Below are 24,936 nucleotides of genomic sequence, written 5' to 3' on the forward strand. Positions count from 1 at the left end.
ACTTACACCCCCGCCCCTGATCCTAGGAGACAGTGGTGCGCCGCTTATCTATGAAAGGATAGAATAACGAGATAAACTGTCTTCGTTGTCAATGAGGTCAGAGAGTTGTTAACATGTCCTGGTCCATAGAGCAAGAGGTCAAACATTACTAAAATTCCAGGTGTCGTAATCTATAACCACCTTGGCCTTAGTGTAGGGGACAGAGAACAAATGGATTTTTTTTTTTAAAAGTGGAAAAACCACGCGTGTGAATGTCTCAGGGCTGGTATTCAACAATTGTATTCCCCCTGGATCATACCACACTATTTATTAAAGTCATTTGGCAACAAATGTGTATTAGATCCAAGACCAGTGTCCACGTGGGGTACCAAATTTCGCGGCAGAGTCCGGTTGGAAACAGCCCCATCCAGCAGCACTCAGGCGGGGCTGTTCTACAGCTGTGATAATTTGCTACCCCGCATGGACACAGGTCCTAGCAGCAGTTGCCCACTGTGCAGCTAAAGCACTTCGCCCTGTCCATTGTAATGAAGACGGCAGCATGCAAGTACCCTGTTATTGAGTTAATATGATTGGACTGGACTCTAGCGATACAATAACACTAGCAGCCTATAAGACTGTCCTGATCAAGATTCCCATTATGTTGATAGGCCATTGAAACCTGTCGACTCGTACAGACTGCGGAACCAGTTCTTAAACAATATAAACTAGACTGTCTTTTTGGAGAGAAAGTGATCTCTCCTCCTTTTTTGTCTTCATGAGAGATTGTGCCTTTGATCTAAACACATTGGTTGGCACATGACTTTTAATAAATAGTGTGGCTTGATCTAGAGGGAATACAATTGTTGAATACCAGCCCAGAGACATTCACACACGTGGCGTTTCCAATTTTTAACATTTTTCTGTTTGTCCTATGTCCCCTACTATAAGGACAAGGTGGCTATAGATTACGACATCCTGAATTTTAGAAATGTGTGACCTCTTGCTATATGGACCAGGACGTGTTAACAACTCTCTGTGACCTCACTGACAACAAATAACGCTTACCTCCATATTCTATCCTTTAATAGATAAGCTGTGCACCACCGTTTCATAGGATAAGGGACAGGGGGTGTAGGGACAGATATAGGTGTGTCCTGTCCCTTTTTCTGTGCCTATTTGGGATCGGCTGTCCTGGTCCAGTATATGAGTTATGAGTGTACAAAGTATGTAATTACTGAACGTTGTGTAGATTGGTCTGTACCTATTGGTTGTTATATGATGTACATTTGACAGATTCGACAGTAGGTGGAATTAGGTCCTCCAAAGTATTCCTTGCAGATTAACACCAAAACAAAAAAGGAATATTTGAAACTTTGCGCCCAACTTGTTGCTTATTTTGTGCAAATTCGTCCAGTGGATTTTGCAATATAAATATAGGATTAGAAGCACCCTTTTCTCTATAACTATAACTTGTTTTATTAGAGTGCTTACAATAAAGAGGAATGGGGGGGCGTGGCCTGGAGTGCCAGCAATGAGGCAGCTCCTTCAACGGCCTCTGCATGGGGACTGCGGCAATCGCAGAAAACCTCTGGTTCCAGATATTGCTCAACCTCCTAATGGCTTCATTTGAGTGGCGGAGGGCGGGATGCCCCACTGGAAGTAACTCCAGCTCGAAACGCGAGCGGAAACCTAATTAACGCAGCGAAGCAAAACCAAGATGACGGATGCGCCGTGTCGGCCCCACTCTGGCAGCCACTCACCAGCTCCCGTTGGCCTGGAGACCTCGCCTGGGTGCCTCTGACCCCTGGGGTCCTCCCTTGCCCTCCAGCGGAGCCTGACCGCACCGACCCGCTCTACGCAGGCTGCACTTTGAAGACAGCTCTTCATCCCAGCGTTCCTGGTCCACCCCTGCTCCCCAGGGCTTCACCAGTGGGGCGATTGATCTCTTCCTGGATTTGGAGGGGAGGTGATCTTGCCCCCTGGAAGGGACCCCCCCCTCTCGACCACCAGCTGCACCTCGCGGGTGTATGGAGACTTTCACAGACGGCGGCAAGCCCCAACCCAGCTCACCCCCCCCCCCGCATGCTTGGGGAACTGCGGGGGGCATTTTTTTTTCTCGGCCTCTGTTAACCTGTTGGGGGCCCTGTGGCATCCGCTCCGGCTCCCCCACTAGTGCTGCATCTCTAATGCGGCATCCACTACCACGACTCATCCCATACCAACCCTTAAGGGTCTTGCCCCAGTACGCCCTGACACTCTCCTGGTGGAGCGGCCACCTCCAGCACAGCATCCTCCAGATACTTCGGGGCTCCGCTTGGCCACATCTCATCTCTGAGGACCCCACCACCAAGTGACGTGTTTCACCTTGGCATCCTGGACTTCCCCAAAACAACCACGGCAGCTCGGGCTGCCTTCGACTCCTCGTACAGCTTCCTGGGGCGCCCAGGCCCACCCCCTACACCTCAGGAGCCGGCAGTGAGTTGGGCCCCAACCGCCATTATAGCTTTGGAGACCCTTGGACCATCCTCCCCAAGCGCTAACCACTACCCGCACGGCAGCAAAGGACCCACAATCGTCTACTGGACTGGCCAATTCCTGGGGCGCCCCTGCCCACTTCACTTCACTTCTCCATTGCCGCCAGAGTAGGACAGTGTGACCCACGGATGGTATCCTGGGACCTTCTACTGGTCTATTAGTGGCGCGCCCGCGACCCAGCAACCGCAACTTGGCGCAATCTCGGGGGGAACTGTCTCCCGCCTTGGAACCATGGCTAAATCCCTGAAAGCCCCCAAATCCGCAGGTATTTCCACCATGCTCATAGCAGCGGATGTCATGATGCCTATCCCCGGGCATCCGGACCAAGCCCATCAGCCCCGGGAGCAGGCATCCAGATATTTATTAAAACCCCAGCAGCCCCGGCTAGGGGCTGTCTGGGTTCAGTCCTGGCGCCTTAGGCACCAGGCTCATAATAGAAATCAGTCCTGGCGCCACGCTCATAGACATTACTTACCCTCATGCAGACCATGCTGCAACTGAATCCAAGCCAACATGAGGCTTGGATGGGACTATTTTGTTACAGGGACTATTTGTTTACTCGGGTGCGGTTCTGGGGAACTTCTTACCTGGAACTAATTTGGAGGCCATTTAAACCACGCCCGATCAGCAACACGCGCTTTGCATTATTCTGCATCCAGCAGCGTAACGCTCACCGTGCCTGCAGTCAGCATCCAGTCTTCAGCCACGCCCGTCTCGAATCCAGAGCTCCTAGCAAAGAGGAAAGAAGAAGGAAAGGTTAGAACTCCGACATTATTTCAAGTCAAGTCAAGTCAAACAAGTTTATTCGGATTTTCAAAGAAATCCATCAAACACAAAAAAAATAAAAATGCAGAAACATCACAGATAAACAATTACAATCACTGCTCCCAAATGGAAACAATACCTCCACAGTTCATTAAATCCCTGATTCTGTCCCAGAATGACCCTTTATGGTGGCCTCTCCACCAAGGTACTTGACCGATCACGGCCTAACGGGGTAAGGTTAGCGCCAGACAATGGGGATGACCTCACAATTGGCCACCAGGTGCATCCGGACCCTGTTTCCGGATATGGACTAATTGAAATCACACTCCTGGACATCCTGCCAGCTCCCTCACGTTGTCCTAGGACTTCGTTTGCCACACTCCGGTCCCTAAAGGCCAATTCCACAGTATCGCAGAGCTGATTCCCCCCACTAAGTACTCTGACACAACCCACCAAGGATTCCCTATGCACTGAAGCACAACCTTTAGTGGACCGTAGCCAGTGTAAGGTTTTATTTAACAGGGCATCCTTTGATTCATACACATCCCTCGCCAGTTTGGGGACCCCATGAAGGAACACCCTAGCGTGTTTGGATTGACAATGAGGTAGGGGCTGGGAGGAAGCCCCACTACCCCGTAGGCCATATGCACTCTTTTTCCCTGGGAAGGTACATTGTGGGCCCTCTCGTTGAGGAACATAGACCCGCAAGGGGGTAGGCTTTGCCTTAGATTCGGACGTCCTACCAGGTTCTTTAAATTTCACTCTACTTGCACTGAGGTTGGTGGCAATTGCTGGTCCCGCGTTACCCAGCCCCAAGCTAAGGGAGGTAATTGTAGGAGCTACAGTTACAGGGCTCATGGTGGCCTGTTCCCCCTGAGATACCCACGGAGGATCAGGGGGACCCTTGCCCATGTTTGAAGTGATCAGTGGCACCCCATCCCTCATAGCCCACCCCTTAGTTTCTAAGAGGGATGAGAGCAAAGATCTGATGGCTGCTAGCTCCACCAGCACTTGATTGCATTTACAGCCGGCCCCCCTAGGTATAAAGACACCCCCAACTGGGGTGTCAGTACCTATTCCAGTGTCAATGCTAGTACTACAACCCAGTCGATCAGTGGTCCTAAGTGCGGAGAGATGGAGATAAGAGCTGGCTACTGAACAGGATGAAGACCCTTGCTCATTACACGGGCTGCGAGAGCGGAGGGGTTGGTTATGCATGGGGCCGTCGCTGGATTGACCCTCCTCTGTGGGAACGGGGGCAGGAGAGGAACTGGACAAACCCACAACCATTCCAGAGCCAAAGTTACGATCGCAAACCTCTGCAACATCCAAAGCAAGTGCAAGTTCAGAACATAACGCACCCGATGAGGTACCGGGGGAGGTGCCAAGGGAGAGGCTAGATGGTTGACAGCCCCTGCTAAACTCTGTATGCCGAACCAGTTCCCCCTCCGTCCCCGGGCATGGTTCATCAAAGGCAGGAGGCGGAAATAATGGGCGAGATGTCATAGTGGGGGCCCGGAACTCCCCTGCAGCGGGGGTTGGACAAACTGACATACCGCCCTTGTTTGGGGCTATGTCTGCGGAGTCTCCCAAACTCAGCCGACCATCCGTAGTAACTTCTATGGTTGAAGATGACTCCATGGTTACCACCTTTGTTGCTATACCCCCTCCTCCTCCCCAGAGAAGGTGAGACAGACCCGCCTGACCACCGTCCTCTCTATCACCGCCAACACAAAGACCTTCCAGATCAGTTTTACTGTCCCTTATGACTTGGAGATTGTTCAGGACTTCTTTTTCAGACGAGAGAGAAGTGAGGTGGCTAGAAGAAGTCACTTCCCCAACAACGAGGGCAGTGTCAATGAGTGAAGAGACCGCAGTAAGAGCCTTAACTCCAGTTGTTCCTCCTTGGTGGCTCAGTCTCTTAATAACCACAATTTTACGTGATGGTGACTGCTCAATGCTGATGGGGGCAGGCTCAGAGCAACACGGGAGTGAGGAGAGAGGCAAGGTGGGAGAGGGTTTCTTAAGTACAGCGTGGCCCTTGTAGGACCTTAATGACTTTAACAGACGCATAGCAGATCCCCTCGAGCCAAAACCTCAAGCACAAAACAGTTCCTGGCTTTTACTCCTTTACTCCCTTACTCCTTCGGGCAGTCACAAAAAGTAAGCACTCCCCTGCACTTACTTGCTTCCCAGCCGCACCCGGAAAGGGCCTCCCACCACGAACGCCGAACACCTGCGGCGCCAAACACCGCGCCCTTGCCCCGCCGCGGGCTTCACCGCTGCGGGGCCGTGGAAAAGAGTTTATGTGCCTGGGGGCGTGGCCTGGGACCAGGAAGCAGCTGGAGGTCCTGCGGCGCCAAACACTGCGCCCTTGCCCCGCCGCGGGCTTCACCGCTGCGGGGCCGTGGAAAAGAGTTTATGTGCCTGGGGGCGTGGCCTGGGACCAGGAAGCAGCTGGAGGTCCTGCGGCGCCAAACACCGCGCCCTTGCCCCGCCGCGGGCTTCACCGCTGCGGGGCCGTGGAAAAGAGTTTATGTGCCTGGGGGCGTGGCCTGGGACCAGGAAGCAGCTGGAGGTCCTGCGGCGCCAAACACCGCGCCCTTGCCCCGCCGCGGGCTTCACCGCTGCGGGGCCGTGGAAAAGAGTTTATGTGCCTGGGGGCGTGGCCTGGGACCAGGAAGCAGCTGGAGGTCCTGCGGCGCCAAACACCGCGCCCTTGCCCCGCCGCATTATTTCAATCCTTACCTGATTTCAGATCCATCACGTCTTCGAACTTGAAAAGGACTTTATTTCTGCACGCGTTGCATCGCTAGCTGCAGTGCCGCGCCATACTCACCAGTTCTCACAGCATTTTTCGATCCTGCGCTGCCTCCATCATTTTCTTCGCCAAACTCCAGCACCTGGGGGGAAAACATAAGAAACAACAAGGTGAGCCAAGAGAGCCGACAAATACAATCTCTTACCACCATAGGCTTACCTGATTTACCACCGGAGGCATTACCCTTTAATACGCCTCATCTTCAATGCCGCACGTATAAAGGGAGAAAACAACAAGTTAAGCTCATGCAACTTTTACCGGACAATATTGGGTAATACAGACTCTTACCTGAACGCCATCAGCTGCCTCCAAGCAATATTCTTTTGAACCAGCTGCAATTCAACAAGGGAATGGAATAAGAGTGAACATCGGACATATTGAACTCTTTGAATTCTGTAAAACCCGGAGTCAATATTCCTCCGGAACTCCTCCAGCACCTTCAAACCAGTGAAGTAACTGGTATCTACGCGCCCCTGCATGCCATGCAGGATGGAGAGCTCATCATTTAAAAACATAAGGTGAGGTTACTAACAGGGGATATCGGAGGTGACAAGAGGGGAGAACGAGAACAGTCGGAGGGGGCCATCACTGAAATCCACGGGTGGCTAAATCCCTTTCTCCACTTGCAGGTGAATATGTCTATGGATCAAGCAGACGAGGTTAGGCGGGCCAGTCCAGACAGTCATCTCGGCACTACGCATCACGTTGGTGGAGACCGCAGCTGTCCGGGTCCGATCGACGCCCCTGTGGGAACCAGGTGAGCGTAACATCGGAGAAAGAGAAGAAAGCAGACCCTCCTAAACTCACGCCACAAAAGACACACAATGATAAAGGGACCCTCGCTACCAAAGAAGACCTCTAAGCTTTCATGTCCGATATCAAAACGGAGTTCAGATCTTGCATGAGGGAACTGACTGCAAAGCTTTACCAAACTGACCAAAGGGTCAGTAACCTCGAGCACAGGATGGGGGAATCCGAAGACCTAACCCAAGAACATTCCAACTCTCTGGTGGAAGTGCAACGCACAATCCAGACCCTAATGGACAGAACCGAGATCCTAGAATACAAGGAGGAAGACCTGGAAAATCACGCCCACCTCAATAACCTGCGTATTTGTGGGGTTCCCTCCTCAATCTCTGACAGGGAATTACCCGAATTGCTGCTACCAAACTTGGACGAAGCCCAGCTTCTACTTGACCACACCCACAGGCTACACCTGCGTCAAGGAACGGATTCGGATTCCCCCCCTGCTGTCATTACAAGAGTCCACTTCTACACCACCAAAGAAGCCATCTCGGCAATAGGTCGCTCCCGCAATGAATTATCATTCCAGGGCTCCCCACTTAAACGTTTTCAGGACCTCTCCCCCCTGACCTTGCAGAAACGGAGTCCTGCGCCCCCTTACGCTCTTCCTCCGAGACCAACAGATTTGTTACCGGTGGCTGTTCCCAATGGAACCTCACGTACCATCAGACATCTCGACGATGTAGCATCAATCCTACGCCCTGGCTCCCCGGGGGACACAGAACCCTCCTCCTCCACCCGGAAGACTTCTGAGCCAGGCACTGCTTCCCCCAAGCCAAGGCGCGCACCCTGGACAATAGTGCCGTAAACCCAAAAGATGATCAGCGGAAGGTTCAAAGAATTCCTTCCATTGGTACCCATCTTAATCAATCCTGCTGTGGTCCCCACACGGCCCGTGCCCAACTCCACGGTGTATGTCACTGCTTCACCCTTGGAGTGAAATTCAGCTTTTTTGGCTTCTGACAGTTTGGCTGACTGGGGATTTCCCCGATAAGTTACCATCGGTCCCCCAGTTCAGGGTTCTGGCCCCCCGTTGGAGGCCATTGTTAGTAGTTCGTTCCTCCTTTTGGAGGCTCTTTGAAAAACCTCAGCCTCAGGAGAACCTAAACCAGCGCGCCCCTTGCAACCATGGCTGACCCCAACCTCTCCCAATCCCCGCACTCCCCCACGTGGCAAGGGAGCCCAGGGAGCCAGCCCTCACATCTAAAACTAAAATTCACTACCCTAAATGTCAGAGGCCTAAACTCCCCTCCGAAAAGGAAATCCATTCTTCAGAGGCTACAGGAGCTTTCCTACAAGAGACTCACCTAAAGCCGGCGGATTTCTCCCACCTCCGCTGTAGGTTTTTCCCCCTGCAACTAGTGGCCTCCAATGGCACCAAGAAGGGAGGCACCGCCATCCTCTTTGCAAAAGAACTGAAACTGCAAATCCTAGACACTCTACGATGCCAGGAAGGCCGCTTCATCGCAATCAAATGCATTATTTTTGACCAGCTCTACACCCTTATCTCAGCTTACGCTCCTAATGAACACCAGGAAGGGTTTTACTAAGACCTAGAGGAAGCCCTACACCCAGTCACTGAGGGATAAATCATCATTGGGGAAGACTTTAATGGAGCCCCGGACCCACTCAAAGACAGATCGCACCCCCCCTCATCCAGAGACCTGAAATTGGCAAAAGGCTTGCTTCAGCTCTTCCGGACCCTGGATGTCGTTGACACCTGGAGGGTATTATCGCCAGAGGAAGAAAACTACATGTTCTACTCATTTGTACATCGTACCTTCTTTCGAATTGACCTGGTGCTAGCCTCTCCTCAGATCCTGACCTTCACGGACAATGTCATCATTGTCTCTCAGATCGTCTCCGACCACGCCCCAGTCTCATTAATCTTGCGAGCATGCAACCTCGACCCTCCCCCGCCCCCGCCGCCAATGGTCCCTATATGACCCTATCCTAAACAATATGGCGATGAGGGACTCCATAGCCAGGGCAATAAATAATGTCTTTACGGAAAACCACGATGAAGATACCTCCCCAGTTAACACCTGGGATGCTATGAAGACGGTGCTCAGAGGGGAATTGATTGTGCTGCCTTTCATAAGTGTAAATAGGAGGCCCGCGCCGTCCTGGAAGCCAAAGTCCAGGAAGCGGAGACCACCCACAAGCAGAAAGGTTTTTGGTCTCCGAAATCCCACAGAACTCTACAGGTAGCAAGAAAGAAGCTGGAGGCGCATTACGCCAAAGCTACGGCACATCTACTAGCCAAGACTAAACAATGGTACTATGTCAACAACAACAAAGCAAATAAGCTGCTGGTAAATAAACTGGCCAAATCAAAGAGAAGAAACACTATCCTGGGCCTCCGAGACCCACACGGCATGATACAATTTGCAGAACGCGAGAAGCTGCGTCTGGCAGTGGTCCACCAAGCGGAGATAATGACCGCAGTCCCAGGGACCAAAGCGAACAACAGTCCTATATATGGGAAGCAGCTTTTCCACTTCTCACTCCCTCGGCGAAGGAAGGACTTGAAGCGCCCATCACCAGCGAGGAAGTTGAGGAGGCCATAAGAGCCTAAAATCTACAGCCCCTGGCTCAGATGGGTTTTCCACCCGATTCTATAAACTCTTCCGCCCCCAACTGGCTGCCCCTCTAACCCAGCTCTTCAACTCCTTCGCAGCCACCGGTAGTATCACCCCTACCATGCAGGAAGACCATAAGGACAACAATTTGTATAGACCCATCTCGTTGTTAAACCTAGGTGCCAGCATATACTCTAATATCCTGGCCACTCGCCTGGCACCCATCCTTCCTAGCATTATAAACCCGGACCAGACTTGATTCATTACCCACAGGTCAACGAGAGACAATATCGCAGAGCCCTAACCCTGATAGAAGTTGCCAACCAGGACGCACAACAACTTGCCCTGCTGGCCCTGGACGCAACCAAAGCCTTTGACAAGGTGGATTGGACTTTGCTACGCCTCGTCCTCAAGGCTTTCAGCTTTGGCCCGACTTTCCAGAAGATGATCCTAGCTAATTATCAATCTCCCAATGCCTGGCTGAGAGTCAACGGCCTCCTATCGGATCCGATCCCTCTTACATGTGGTACAAGGCAAGGATGCCCTCTGTCCCTACTACTCTTTGCCTTGGCCCTGGAGCCCTTGGCCCAACACATCTGCCGTAACCCCCAGATCAAAGGCCCCTGGTAGGCCCAGCCCAACATAAGATCACTCTCAACGCCGACGATGTGTTGCTGACCATCACTAATATTGAGGTTTCCATGAAGGCAGCCTTGGCCAAAATCCGAGGATTTAGGAGAGAGTCAGGCTTCGCCATCAATTTTAGGAAATCGGTGGCTCTGGGGGTGGGACTGAACCCAGGCGAAAGGGAAACCTTAGAGAAACAAAGCCCACTCCAGTGGAGTGTTAAATCTATCCCTTACCTGGGGGTCCGGATCCCGGCCCACCCAGCAAAAGTATATCAGATAAACTTTCCCCCGCTCTTTGAAGAGATGGAAAAGGACCTCAACTGCTGGCTATCGCAAGAGATCTCCCTCTTGGGCCGCATTAGGGCCTGCAAAATGAACCTCCTCCCACGGTTCCTATAAGCCTGCTCCTCCTTACCCACCTCAATCCCACTCCCCCTTACAACACTTGCAAAGGAAAATGATCAAATTTATTTGGAGGGGCAAGAAACCGCACATCCCCCGGAGGACTATGATGGGCAACGCGAAACTGGGGTTCCTGACTTTCAGAAATACCAAACTGCAGCACAGCTGGCCCACTTCCAGGGACCGGGAATCGCCTTAGAGTGCCCAAAATGGGTGGAGATCGAACAGTCCCGTCTGGCTCTCCCTCTCTGCTTTCTCCCATTCATCCCCACCGCACTGCGCCGAACTTGGCCAAACATGTTGTCCTCCACTAAACACTCGATGAGGGCCTGGGCCTGGGCCCGCAGACACAAAGGCATCCCGAGGGATCTGAGCAACTTTTTGCCAATCTTTCTTAACCCGGCCTTCTCCCCGGGCCTTTGCCCAACGAACTTCCAGAAGTGGGTGGCGGGAGGCCTGGAGTCGCTGGGGCAGCCCTTTGAACAATGCAAAAGAACCTTCCAGTTAGTGGAAACAGACAGGTTTACTTATGTCCAACTGCGACATGGGTGCTCCCACCCTCGGACGCGAACTGCAGCGACATGAGCCCCGCCCATTGGAGCTCACCGTGAATGACTTGCCATCCCAAGGGAAGATCTCGGCCCTCTACAAACTTTTGCAGGAGGACCCCTTCCTCACCAAGCCCTCCCATAGGTCCCAATGGGAGGCGGACCTGGGTCATGCAATAGAGGACCATACTTGGATCGACATCTGGTCAAGAAAACGCACGGCCTCCCCCTGCATCACCAACCGGGAATGCGCCCACAAACTGCTCCTATGCTGGTACTACCCCCCGCTCCGCCTTCACCACTTTCAGCAGACTTTGGACCTGTGCTGTTGCTGCCTTTGTGGCCTCTCAGGATCCTTCTTCCATATGTGGTAGACGTGCCCCAAGGTAAGAGAATTCTGGACTCAGTGCCTCGCCACAATAAAAGACATCACTCAAGTGACAATCCCACTAGCCCCCAAAAATATCCTCTTGGGGACCCCAGTCCCAGGCGCCTACCCAAGAACAGGAAGGAAGGCAGCCCTGATAACTCAGCTTTTGCTGGTGGCCAACTGTGGCGCGCACCTGGAAATGCGTGGAAGGCCCTCTGATGACCCTTTGGTGGGTAAAACTTTGGGACATCTTGATAGCCGAAAAGGTCACGGCGGCCAAAGCGGGCTTCCTTCATCGCTTCATGAACACCTGGGCGCCGCTGCTGGACTATGACCAGAACTATCCGGCCCTAACCTATAAACCACACCTTATCGCGAATGCCTTGTACTCAACCAGCGAACATCTATCGCCTGACCCGACCGGGGGTTGACGGGGGGAGGGATAAAGGAAATGTCAATTTATATGTTTCACAAGGGGCAGTAAGTAAGTAAATGTTAATGTATTGTTCTCCTGTGTGCTGATATATAAAACAATTTAAAAAAAGAGGAATGTGTCATCGAACATTTCATAAAAAGGTGGCGATATGTTAATGTCAAGATATTTTGAATTTAAAAATAACTGGAGGTGACAGGAGAGGGAGCTTGGTAGAGAGATATAGAATAAGAAATGTTTATTTCTAACATCCCAGTTGATCAAAGGAGATAAGGCCTCATTGCGGGTTTGGTCGTAATGTGGCAGTAAATCCACTGAACTACTGCCAAACTTGATTAAAGTTACTGCCACTTGGCCCTGTGGGTTTACCACGGATTTACAAACTGCAGTAATTACCCATTTCCATGGGAGTTTTGGTGGATTTACTTTGTAGTAAATCTGCCAATTTGTGGAGGAAAAGTGGCTGATTCTTTACCTCCAAAGTTATAATTCTGTAGTGCGGGAAAACCAACGGTACTTTCCTTACCACTAAAAATAAATGTAGAAACACAGTTATGACCACTTTGTTTCTGAACTGTGTAAGGGAGGAATGCTATCATAAGTATGACACTGACAAGAGGTACAATTTCAAAACCTTTATTCAATTTTCGGGGTTTGGAAAAACTCCTGCTTTGCCCTATAACTATGATGGGAGTAGTCTCTACCATCAAATAATAAAGAAACCCCAGTCCTAGTCAGTCGCTGTCAAGTTAAAATGGCCTTTATTAACAAAATCTAATGCCTGTCCTATCTCTTTTACCAAAAGTGTGTAAAGGGGAATATGTATGCAAAGGAAAATCAGTGTTATTACATAAAGGATCAGGATGGCAGAGTCAGCTTTCCTCTCCACGTTGGACAGCACACAGTAAGGCTGCTCCGTAGACAGGATGGCAGACTGGCTCAGGTTCTCAAAACACAGGCAGTTCAAAACGTGGATCAAGGCCCGCCAGGCCTTCCACATTAAAGTCACTAATGTCAGCTTTCAAAAGTTATTTCACAGTTCACCAGCAGTTCATGCAGGTCTCTCTCGATCGGGCTCGGACCTCTCAAAGCAAACGTTTACGAAGGTCTCCCTCAGTCGGAGTCAGACCTTTCAGTCACAAAATTTGCAGGGGTTCACACCCCCAAGCTTAATTCACATTAGTTAGGGGTTCCCTTCTCCTAACTTATCACACTTCCGGTCTCCGTCAGTTGGGCTCGGACCTTTCACGCCTGTCGAAGACTTTCAAGCATGCAAGGCTTTTACTATAGACCTCTGCAGGACCACTTTGACTTTCTCTTCAGCTAACACTCTTGCTATCCGCCCCAGAGCCTCTTGGTCTCAATAGTTCAGTACCATAGGTTGAAAAAGAAATCTTTCTCTGCAAGCATTCACCTTTTCACATTTCGCTGAGACTTTTGAGAGGGCTACTTCCTTTCGCCAGACCACTCCACTACTCTGTATCACTGCCTTCACCGTTAGCAGTCACTTAAAAGTTCATCACTGGCTAGCTTTCTTCCGCATCTTGCAAGCATGTGCAACACCTTCACTTGTGAGATACACTGTTGCGGCTTCAATCTTTGGCACAAACCAGCCTTACATATTTTTCACTAACTCACCGGTTTTGCGCGTTCCTCTCGTCATTGTGGCTTTGATCAACAAGTCAACGTTAATACCACAGGCTTGGCCTCGCCTCCCCAACTCTGTGGCTCACCTGGGAGGGTAGCTGGCATCCTTGAAACACAAAGCAGGTTTCTTCTTGTGTGCAATTTGGCTTTCTCTGCGTCTCCTTCACGGATTTCCGGAGGCAACAACCTCCTGCAGGGAACTTCGGGGTTTCTTTACCCTTTGCTCTAGTCCAGTAGGTTCGCCTTCGCCCTGAAAGTTCTGCACCTTCTCGTGTTACACCTTGCTCAGAGTGTGTCTCTATATGTGTCCGCCTTTTACCCATGTGGGGAGAGCTAATGAGTATCTGATGTGCGTAATTAAAGTCAAGTGTCTGACTTTGCCTGACCCGAATAACGGGACATTTCCAAAGTGATACATAAGGGTTAGATTCTTTACTCTTATTCGCCTTCTTCCTCAGCGCAGTGTTTTTGCAGAAGGGTTTGGGGGTAGTTGGAACATTGGCGAATCCTATAAAATAGGATGGGTCATAGGTAAGGGAAGGGAGGAATACTGCGTCTCACCATCGGCTGTCTCCTCCCTCCCCCCAACTCCCAAAAACCCCCTCACCCAGGAGATCCTCCCACACTGGTCCACCCCCAGGGTCTGGATCCAAAGGCGATGGCCGTGCCCTGGCCACCTGAGAGAAAGATCCCTGGGGACTAATAGGTGAAACACCCTTTGGTTTCTCACAACTGACAAACTTGTAATGAGGACCATAATGCAGTCAGAAAGAATAACAGCTATTTAAACACCTCTGACCTGGGGCCAGCTTTCTCTTTTCCTGTTCAAGTCCCAGCAGGACTGACTCAGCCCATCAAACTTCGGTGGTTGATAGATTAAGGACCATTAAATGTGGCATTAATGACCCCCTGCTGTTACAAAACTTAGAAGTGGGAGGAATCGGGCATGTAGTGTTATAAAATCCACCCTACTGATGAGGTCCAACCAGACCGAAACACGTGTCTGGGGTTTCTGTTGGTACTCTTGTTCAGAGGAGAATTGCCTCGCATTTCGGTGCTGGACTGCCCCAGGGCAGGACAAAGACTGATATGTTTGGGATATTTCTTCTCTGTGAAAAGATAGTGAGCTAAAGACTCTGGGTAAGTCTCTCGTAACCAGGACTAATGTCTGGCAGAGAGACTCCCAGGACCCCCCTTGTTAAATCTGCATATTTAAGTAACTTTGGGTCTCACCCTAAGTTACTAGGGGAATCCAGACGTGGACCCCTTGCTCACTATTCTTAGAGAGGCACAGATCCACCCTACTGATGAGGTCCAACCAGACCGAAACACGTGTCTGGGGTTTCTGTTGGTACTCTTGTTCAGAGGAGAATTGCCTCGCATTTCGGTGCTGGACTGCCCCAGGGCAGGACAAAGACTGATATGTTTGGGATATTTCTTCTCTGTGAAAAGATAGTGAGCTAAAGACTCTGGGTAAGTCTCTCGTAACCAGGACTAATGTCTGGCAGAGAGACTCCCAGGACCCCCCTTGTTAAATCTGCATATTTAAGTAACTTTGGGTCTCACCCTAAGTTACTAGGGGAATCCAGACGTGGACCCCTTGCTCACTATTCTTAGAGAGGCACAGATCCACCCTACTGATGAGGTCCAACCAGACCGAAACACGTGTCTGGGGTTTCTGTTGGTACTCTTGTTCAGAGGAGAATTGCCTCGCATTTCGGTGCTGAACTGCCCCAGGGCAGGACAAAGACTGATATGTTTGGGATATTTCTTCTCTGTGAAAAGATAGTGAGCTAAAGACTCTGGGTAAGTCTCTCGTAACCAGGACTAATGTCTGGCAGAGAGACTCCCAGGACCCCCCTTGTTAAATCTGCATATTTAAGTAACTTTGGGTCTCACCCTAAGTTACTAGGGGAATCCAGACGTGGACCCCTTGCTCACTATTCTTAGAGAGGCACAGATCCACCCTACTGATGAGGTCCAACCAGACCGAAACACGTGTCTGGGGTTTCTGTTGGTACTCTTGTTCAGAGGAGAATTGCCTCGCATTTCGGTGCTGGACTGCCCCAGGGCAGGACAAAGACTGATATGTTTGGGATATTTCTTCTCTGTGAAAAGATAGTGAGCTAAAGACTCTGGGTAAGTCTCTCGTAACCAGGACTAATGTCTGGCAGAGAGACTCCCAGGACCCCCCTTGTTAAATCTGCATATTTAAGTAACTTTGGGTCTCACCCTAAGTTACTAGGGGAATCCAGACGTGGACCCCTTGCTCACTATTCTTAGAGAGGCACAGATCCACCCTACTGATGAGGTCCAACCAGACCGAAACACGTGTCTGGGGTTTCTGTTGGTACTCTTGTTCAGAGCAGAATTGCCTCGCATTTCGGTGCTGGACTGCCCCAGGGCAGGACAAAGACTGATATGTTTGGGATATTTCTTCTCTGTGAAAAGATAGTGAGCTAAAGACTCTGGGTAAGTCTCTCGTAACCAGGACTAATGTCTGGCAGAGAGACTCCCAGGACCCCCCTTGTTAAATCTGCATATTTAAGTAACTTTGGGTCTCACCCTAAGTTACTAGGGGAATCCAGACGTGGACCCCTTGCTCACTATTCTTAGAGAGGCACAGATCCACCCTACTGATGAGGTCCAACCAGACCGAAACACGTGTCTGGGGTTTCTGTTGGTACTCTTGTTCAGAGGAGAATTGCCTCGCATTTCGGTGCTGGACTGCCCCAGGGCAGGACAAAGACTGATATGTTTGGGATATTTCTTCTCTGTGAAAAGATAGTGAGCTAAAGACTCTGGGTAAGTCTCTCGTAACCAGGACTAATGTCTGGCAGAGAGACTCCCAGGACCCCCCTTGTTAAATCTGCATATTTAAGTAACTTTGGGTCTCACCCTAAGTTACTAGGGGAATCCAGACGTGGACCCCTTGCTCACTATTCTTAGAGAGGCACAGATCCACCCTACTGATGAGGTCCAACCAGACCGAAACACGTGTCTGGGGTTTCTGTTGGTACTCTTGTTCAGAGGAGAATTGCCTCGCATTTCGGTGCTGGACTGCCCCAGGGCAGGACAAAGACTGATATGTTTGGGATATTTCTTCTCTGTGAAAAGATAGTGAGCTAAAGACTCTGGGTAAGTCTCTCGTAACCAGGACTAATGTCTGGCAGAGAGACTCCCAGGACCCCCCTTGTTAAATCTGCATATTTAAGTAACTTTGGGTCTCACCCTAAGTTACTAGGGGAATCCAGACGTGGACCCCTTGCTCACTATTCTTAGAGAGGCACAGATCCACCCTACTGATGAGGTCCAACCAGACCGAAACACGTGTCTGGGGTTTCTGTTGGTACTCTTGTTCAGAGGAGAATTGCCTCGCATTTCGGTGCTGGACTGCCCCAGGGCAGGACAAAGACTGATATGTTTGGGATATTTCTTCTCTGTGAAAAGATAGTGAGCTAAAGACTCTGGGTAAGTCTCTCGTAACCAGGACTAATGTCTGGCAGAGAGACTCCCAGGACCCCCCTTGTTAAATCTGCATATTTAAGTAACTTTGGGTCTCACCCTAAGTTACTAGGGGAATCCAGACGTGGACCCCTTGCTCACTATTCTTAGAGAGGCACAGATCCACCCTACTGATGAGGTCCAACCAGACCGAAACACGTGTCTGGGGTTTCTGTTGGTACTCTTGTTCAGAGGAGAATTGCCTCGCATTTCGGTGCTGGACTGCCCCAGGGCAGGACAAAGACTGATATGTTTGGGATATTTCTTCTCTGTGAAAAGATAGTGAGCTAAAGACTCTGGGTAAGTCTCTCGTAACCAGGACTAATGTCTGGCAGAGAGACTCCCAGGACCCCCCTTGTTAAATCTGCATATTTAAGTAACTTTGGGTCTCACCCTAAGTTACTAGGGGAATCCAGACGTGGACCCCTTGCTCACTATTCTTAGAGAGGCACAGATCCACCCTACTGATGAGGTCCAACCAGACCGAAACACGTGTCTGGGGTTTCTGTTGGTACTCTTGTTCAGAGGAGAATTGCCTCGCATTTCGGTGCTGGACTGCCCCAGGGCAGGACAAAGACTGATATGTTTGGGATATTTCTTCTCTGTGAAAAGATAGTGAGCTAAAGACTCTGGGTAAGTCTCTCGTAACCAGGACTAATGTCTGGCAGAGAGACTCCCAGGACCCCCCTTGTTAAATCGTGTTATAAAATGTGACATTAAATCAAGTATTCTAGCTAGATACATGGAAACCTAGCCACAGTAACATGAAAACATGAAATATGTTGCCATACACAAACTCATAGAAGAGAGAAACCTAAAAAAATCATTTAATCTGTAGATTAGAAGTTCTTGTGTGGTGCATCTAATATGCCTGTTCATCAGCTACACTACGCACCCTACTCTCTAGTTTTTAAAGCAAATACAAAACACAGGTAAAAAATGAAGATGGTCTGTGTCCGAGTTAATCGTGGTGGAAATGTCCCACTGCAGCACACATTTATTTCCATGTGTACACATTTCGACTGCTTAAGGGTGTTCATGAAATAAAAAGTGCTTCTTCTGGCAGTTTCTTCATGTTGCTGCTGCTCACTTAAGCCCCCTCCCCTTACTAGCCTCCTCCTACAGACGCCACAAGTATCCATAGTGGTAATTTGCACACACATTTGGAGGATCTAACCTAACGTCAACCTTTAACCACAATAATAAATAAGGAGATCATTTTCTATTTTGATTCACAAAAACATTAATTCTTATTTGTGTTATGGTTTAAGAAAACCTTACACACATTTAATTCAAAAATACATATAAGAATACAATCAATCCAAAAAACCAAGCACAGAATTATACAAGAACACTCAACTATATGCAATATCTAATTCCACATAAATAAGTTAAAATCCATGTCATCAGGATATCCTAGCTAAATGTCTTCAATGCATCTGATTGGCACCAGTCAGTGCAATCAATCTCCAATTCAAAATAAATTCCCCAAAAACATTAGTCTATATTGTCTCACATGCAAATAGAAATGTTTACAACTCATTGGCCTAGATTGCGTACAATGTAATAAAAGATGCTCAATAGTTTCAATTGAATCCAGGGCATTATAAAGCCTACACTGTATTAACGATCTTTCAAGGCCATTTCTTGCCCCCACAATTTCCAGTGTAGGTAGCAAGTTCAAGTGAAAACGCATTAACTTGCTTCTCCAACTAGGACTTGGAAATCTTTTGAGATACCCTTCAGGGCATGAGTGAGGCTTTTCAGTTTGCCACCTTACGAAACACAATATATGGTCCTACTGCCTAATATGTTCTTATCCAGTCCCTTTCTGACACAGCCTTTTTTGCCTTTTGTGGATCACAGCCGAAAGACTCCTAGCACTTCTTCAGTGGCTCTCCCATGAGCCTGGACTTCCCAGCACGTACCCCTCAATCCCCCTTCCTTGTCCCTCTCCCACGTCCCCCTTTGCCCTTAAATATTGTGAATCTATCTGTAGTTCCTTCTCTTGCTCCCTCCCTGCTCTGTGGGAGTTTTGAAACAGTATTTTCTTATTGTTTAAGCGCCTAACAAGCAAATAAATAAAATAAATGATCTATCCAGATCCAATCAAATATTCTCCTTCAGTTTCACCCAACCTTTGAAATGTATCGAAGAGAATTCCTGAGAGGATAAGGAATTTTGTTCTGCCCATCCGATATTTCTAAGGAGAGGCGCTTCCATTTGAAACAGGATTCCACTGATTGCAAACCCAACTCATGCAGTATAATAGAAGCCGGGACACCCTTAGGCAAACCTAAGACAGAACCCCAAACAGTTCCCTCCAACAGGGACCAATTCAGCACCCCTTCTACAAACATTAGAGAAGGTAACACCTTGGACCTCTAGTACGTTATTGTAGGCTTTAAAGAAAATGTCCCCACTTTCTAGATGATTCTTTTCAGGTGCACACTAAACCTATTGATTTTTTCCTCATGGCCTCCAATCTTTTTTATAAGAACTGGCCTGTATGGTAAATCCCAGGTAGAGGTAACTTCCTACGCATTCAATAGGCGAGTTCTTAATTTTCCAAACAAACTGCCCTTTTCTCTTCCTATTCCCACATTTGTTTGTTTGTTTGTTTGTTTACATTTATAAAGTGCTCACACAGCCCGCAGGCATCGAGGCGCTGTTACAGGAATTGTTTTTTTTTTTTTGTTGCGTAATTGTGTTTTTTTTTTGTTTTAGTTACGTATTTATAACGCGCTTAAACACCCAGAGGTTTTTAAGCGCGGACCCGGGGATCGAACCTGTTGTTGCTTCGTGTCGTCTTGCTTCCAAGACGCGCACGCTGCCACTGAGCTATCCACCCAGGACATTAATTCGGTGAAAGGCAGTACAAGAATTTCAAAACCTACAGACCCTCACGACCGCTTAAAATCTATGCAGTCATACCTCATGGCATTACTAGTGGGAACTTAAGGATCAGCTTTACCTCTGAGATAAGTGTCGCGAGACAGTCATTTAATTGACATGAAAATCGAGTCGAGACAATATTCATTTTAATTCTACCGGTATATTGTACCATTGAAACAGTATAACAGTTTAATGAACCTGAAAAGAGTAGCTGAATGTAGAAAGTCAATGATTCAGGGGATTGTTTTGCACTCACATCTATGAGACATAGGGTTAAATTGTGAAACTGGCATGGCTGTATCTTAAGGAGACCGAAGAGGTTTGAGAGGGTCAGTGGAGCAACGATCATTGGGCAGACCAAGCTTTACCCCACCACAATTTTGGGGACCTGGCTGCCCTACAGAGCCATGGAAGGACAGAACAGGACACAGGGAATAAGCAGTTAAGAAAGGCACCACAAATAATGCAAAGCATTTCATTGTTAGCACCTGTATTCATATGCATACATTTTTAGGCAACTGAAATTGTGATGGGGTGTTAGTACTTGCATGACAGGGGAGTGATTAGTGTATGCAGTGTGGTGTGTGTGGCCCTTTTAACTGTGGGCCCAATGTCCCTTTAAGAAAGAGTGTCATGACCTCATCATGACACTTCTCAATAAAAATGGTTCTGCTGGCACGTAAGGGGCAGTGCAGCAGAGCCCCAGGAAGTGGCAACTCGTGTCTTTGTTTCTTTGGGTCTTTGTATGCCGTGTGACCACGGCCTACTGTAGCCGCCCCGGCCTGGGTGCCCCCAGCCACAGTACTAGCATCCGGTAATCCGGAGCCTGCAGGGTGCCGCTGCCCTATGATTACTGCGAGCTCGCAGGACGAACTGGTGAGCCGGGTGATCCCGGTATATGGTGCGGCCCACCCTGGTGGCGGGCCGCTAACATTGGGGACGAGGTGGTCTGGGGCCCACGCACATCGTTGCAGCGGTGACGCTTGTGAGGACGCGGCGGCGGTGGAACAAAGGAGCCGCGTGGTGAGGTGGCGTGTGTCAGAAGATACCCGGGCCTGCAGCGAGGAAGGTGTGGTGTTGCTGCGGCCCAGCTGAGGTCTCCGGGAAAGCAGGAGAAGGCACCGCGTATGAACGTGAGCCCGGAGGAGAAATAGAGAACAGCTGAGGACCTGACAAGAAGCGGCGTCTGCCGCGTGCGAGGGGGGAGCAGCAGTTGCTGCACAAAGGATGTGGGCGGAGCTGACTTCAGTCTGGGCCCGCAGCGGTGACAGTGCGGTGCGCAGAGGACTGCTGGTATCTCCCTGTGAGTTTGCAGGGAGGAGCAGCTGGTCCTAGCGCGCCCACAGGGGCAGGACCTGGGCTGAGGCCGCATGGAAAGTGGTGGGCGTGGCCGACGAACATCGGGCCGCGGCGGTGAACAGAGAAAGAGCAGTTCAGCCGCAACAAAGGAGGGTGGGCGAAGCCCACCAACGGGCCTGCGGCGGCTCGAAAGAAGGAAAGCCAATGATTTTCCTTTTCTGTGCCTGAACAAAGGAAGGGGAGGAACAGCACTGTGAGGCTGTGGGGGCGTGCCCACCCCCAGGACAATCAAGCTGGTGCTCGGAGTGCTGTATTCCCCACCAAATCAAAAGGGGGAGCAGACAGACCTCGCCTGTGGCCATAGGAAAGTGAAGGACAGGGGAGAAGCCTCCACAAATTGCTTGGCCACAGCGTGAACAGTGCCACAGCGCTGACCAGGCAGCATACACAGCATACCTGTGTACCCCATCTGCCCTGAGGGCTGAGCCATTGGGGACACCAGAACAGCTCCTGAGGGCCCATCAATCTATAGCCGCAGCAGCTCCTCTACTTTCACAAAGGAACCGGAAGGGTAGCGGCTCCATAAGGAGTGCTTGTGCGCCCTTGGGGACCCTCAACCTACTGAACCACGCCAGGTGCCCATCCACAGTGGGGACAGAGTGCAACACATCAAGAAACCATCATGGAGGATGAAGAAAATGAAGGGGCATATCGCCAGAATGTGCATCTTGCGCCCTTGAATTCGTTTGATGTGGTGGGGGCTCCGGCCAGTCTAGGACCCCGATGGGCAGGGTGGGTGTAAAACCTTGAGCTGTATTTCGAGGCTGTCGAGATCAAGGACAGGGCGAAATGCCCAACCATCCTGTACTCAGCCAGCCCAGTTGCCCAGAGGCTGTTTAAGACCATGCGGCCCATAGAGCAGTCATATGGCACAGTCATTGCAGCACTGAACGAGTACTTCATGTCCATGGTCAACAGGGATTATGAACGGATCAGGATGAGTGCGCGAGGCAGGAGGAAGGTGAGAGTCTCGATGCTTTTCATGGCAAGCTGCATGGCATTGCGCTGTCCTGTGCTCTGGGTCACTTCGAGGACGACGAGATCAGGGCTCAGATCATCTATGGCTGTAGCTTTGCTAAGCTGCGGAAACAGGTCCTCAGAGAGTCAGGCCTGGGTCTCGACCAGATACTGGAGCTGGGCCGTGTTCAAGAACTGGCGGAGGTGCGTGCCACGGCTATGGACCTCTCCAGGCAGCAGCTCAAGCTGGAAGCCCCCATGCAACGGGTGAAGTTGGAGGAGGTGTCAGCTGTAGGGAAATGGCAAGGAGGTAGGCCAACGAGGAGATTGGCCAAGGAGAGAGTCAGATGCCACAATATGCCATCAGTGTGGCTGGGACCACCCGCATGCGCGGGAGTGCCCGGCCAAAAGACACGCGTGTGGGAGGTGCAGAAAGGTGTATCACTTTGCAAAGGTGAGCCCAGCCCAAACGCCGGCCAGCATGGTCGGGCCATTAGGAGGAGGTGCGTCAAAGTTGGTTGCAGGGCGGAAGCCCCCCAAAGTAGCAGCGGTCCAGGTGACAAAGGAGCAAACAAGGGGACTGTACGACTATGCTGAGTACAGGGACTGTACGACTATGCGGAGGAGGAAGAGGAGGAGAATATGTTCTTCTTGTCCTGCAGCAGCGCGGGCGGTCAGTTTGATCCAGGCATTTTCTGATCCCGATGCCAGCCACTGGGCCTTGCCCTGGGTGCGCAGACTGGAATGCACCATAGTTCGCAGTGATTGAGTGTTTATGTTCATAGGAGTGGTGCGCGGACTGGATTGCACCACAGTAGTGGACCCCTGTATAGGATTGTCATTTTATGTGTGCTGTGAGTTTTCTTTTGTTATAATAAATTAGGGACATGGTTGTGGCCCATTTAACTGTTGGCCCTTTGTCACTTTAAGAAAGAGTGTCATGACCTCGTCATGACAATACTCAATAAAAGGGACTCTGCTGGCACGTGAGGGACAGTACAGCAGTGCCCCAGGAAGTGGCAACTTGTGTCTGTGTGTTTCTTTGCGTCTTTGTCTGCCGTGTGGCCACGGCCTGCTGTAGCAGCACCGGCCTGGGTGTCCCTTAGTCAAGGCTGCATTCTGCTGGGTGCCCCCAGCCACAGTACTAGCAACCGGTAAACCGGAGCCTGCAGGGTGCCCCTGCCATATGGTTACTTCGAGCACGCAGGACGAACTGGTGAGCCGGGTGATCCGGCATATGGTGCGGCCCGTCATGCGTGACAGAAGACAGCTCATTCTCACAGCAGTTCTTAGGTGTGTGGTTCCAACATGAAGAAGAGATAATAGCTTGTAACACTGAAGTTGCACTAGAATAGTCTCATTAGAATGTGCAAAGACGTTAGATGCACCCACACAAGTAAGTTTGCCCCTACGCCAAGGTTCTCACAACATTTGAAGGGTTAGCTCCCGCACCCCCCACCTCCAAAAAACGCTAGCTCTGTTGCACAGCTGGGGCAAGTAATCAGTAGAAATAAAGTAAAGTGGGAAACACGTTTGTCTTGGAAGCTAGACAATGCAGAGCAACACAGGTTCAAATCCACCCAGCTAGGGATTGGTCTCCGATATTAAGCATGTAGTGAACGATTAATTATAACTGGGTAATTCATTGGTGGGGGTGAGTTATTAATGTATGATGCTTCTCAACTGAACGCTATGGAGACAGGCAGTAAGGCTAAAAATGCCTGTAAAAGATATGTGGAACACACACGCTCCAATTGAATGTTAACTGAAAAGCGAGCTGGAGCAAGTACGGAATGTATCAAACATACATACATGCCAACCCTCCCAATTTTTAGGTAAAAATATAGCTATTTTTAACAGTCTCCTGCCTAAAATAACTGTAGCCCCAATGCATTCCTATGGTGAAATATGCGTCTCACGATTTGCCTGTGGAAATCTCCCTCCCAGGTGCATCTGAATGATGGCATGTATGAACATATGCTGTGCAGCTGATGCTTTGCTGCTGGTTCAGAAGGTGCAGTCTCACCACTTTGGGCAGGTCGCTGTAGAATTGCAGCCCTGCCTTCTCCATGTTTAACGGAGAGGAGGAGCAGCGGCGGCAACACGGATCCAATCAGGCCAACTCTGACTCAGACGCCATCCGCCTGGAAGGATTATCAACAGCACTGAAAAAGGTTACGTGAACAGCACAAGAAAGATGTACGCATGTATTTCCCCTGGATGATCGTGTATTACTGTTGTTGTAGAGGAACGGACGTAATAACGCGTATTACTCACGTGACTTGTAGCTTAGGTTCCATACAACTTACGTCCTACTAAAGACGTTGAAAGAAAAACGACTAGAGGGCTACGCGTCTGTCAATGAATATTTCAGAAAGTGACGGCATGCTGGTGCACTAAAAGGCACTAAAAGGCTTAGCATCCCCCGCCTTACTGACGTGCTGTTTTGCACGGACTTTATACAATATGGGAGAACAAAGCAGACATGAGGTTTTATTTTTCCGTCCAGTTGTGCGCATCGGTGTTTTCTAGCAATATTCACGTCTTGTTGAACCCCCGACCCGTTGTGCAGATTGGTGTTTTCCGGTATTCACGTATTGTTTCATAATGTACCATTCTTGAGAATGTTTTAAAGTTATAATGCCGCTGATATTGTTAGTTCTGTAAATTGCATGCATGTACATAATAGGCTGTAGAAATTGATAA

The 24,936-nt window shown here is 49.9% G+C and overlaps 1 protein-coding gene across 4 annotated transcripts in view; it reads right to left on the bottom strand.

Annotated features, from left to right (window-relative positions):
* Positions 1–24,481, bottom strand: part of MAPDA (N6-Methyl-AMP deaminase) — a 486,784-nt gene extending 462,303 nt beyond the window's left edge. For all 4 annotated transcript variants that reach the window (XM_069624761.1, XM_069624760.1, XM_069624759.1 and 1 more), the window contains exon 1: positions 24,257–24,481. In XM_069624761.1, coding sequence (XP_069480862.1) covers positions 24,257–24,301 — 45 coding nt within the window. In that variant the 5' untranslated portion in view covers positions 24,302–24,481. The remainder of the gene's footprint in view (positions 1–24,256) is intronic.
* Between the last annotated feature and the right edge of the window lie 455 nt (positions 24,482–24,936).

Source organism: Ambystoma mexicanum, chromosome 11, assembly GCF_040938575.1.
Source record: "Ambystoma mexicanum isolate Mex_15411 chromosome 11, UKY_AmexF1_1, whole genome shotgun sequence".
Lineage (NCBI taxonomy): Eukaryota > Metazoa > Chordata > Amphibia > Caudata > Ambystomatidae > Ambystoma > Ambystoma mexicanum.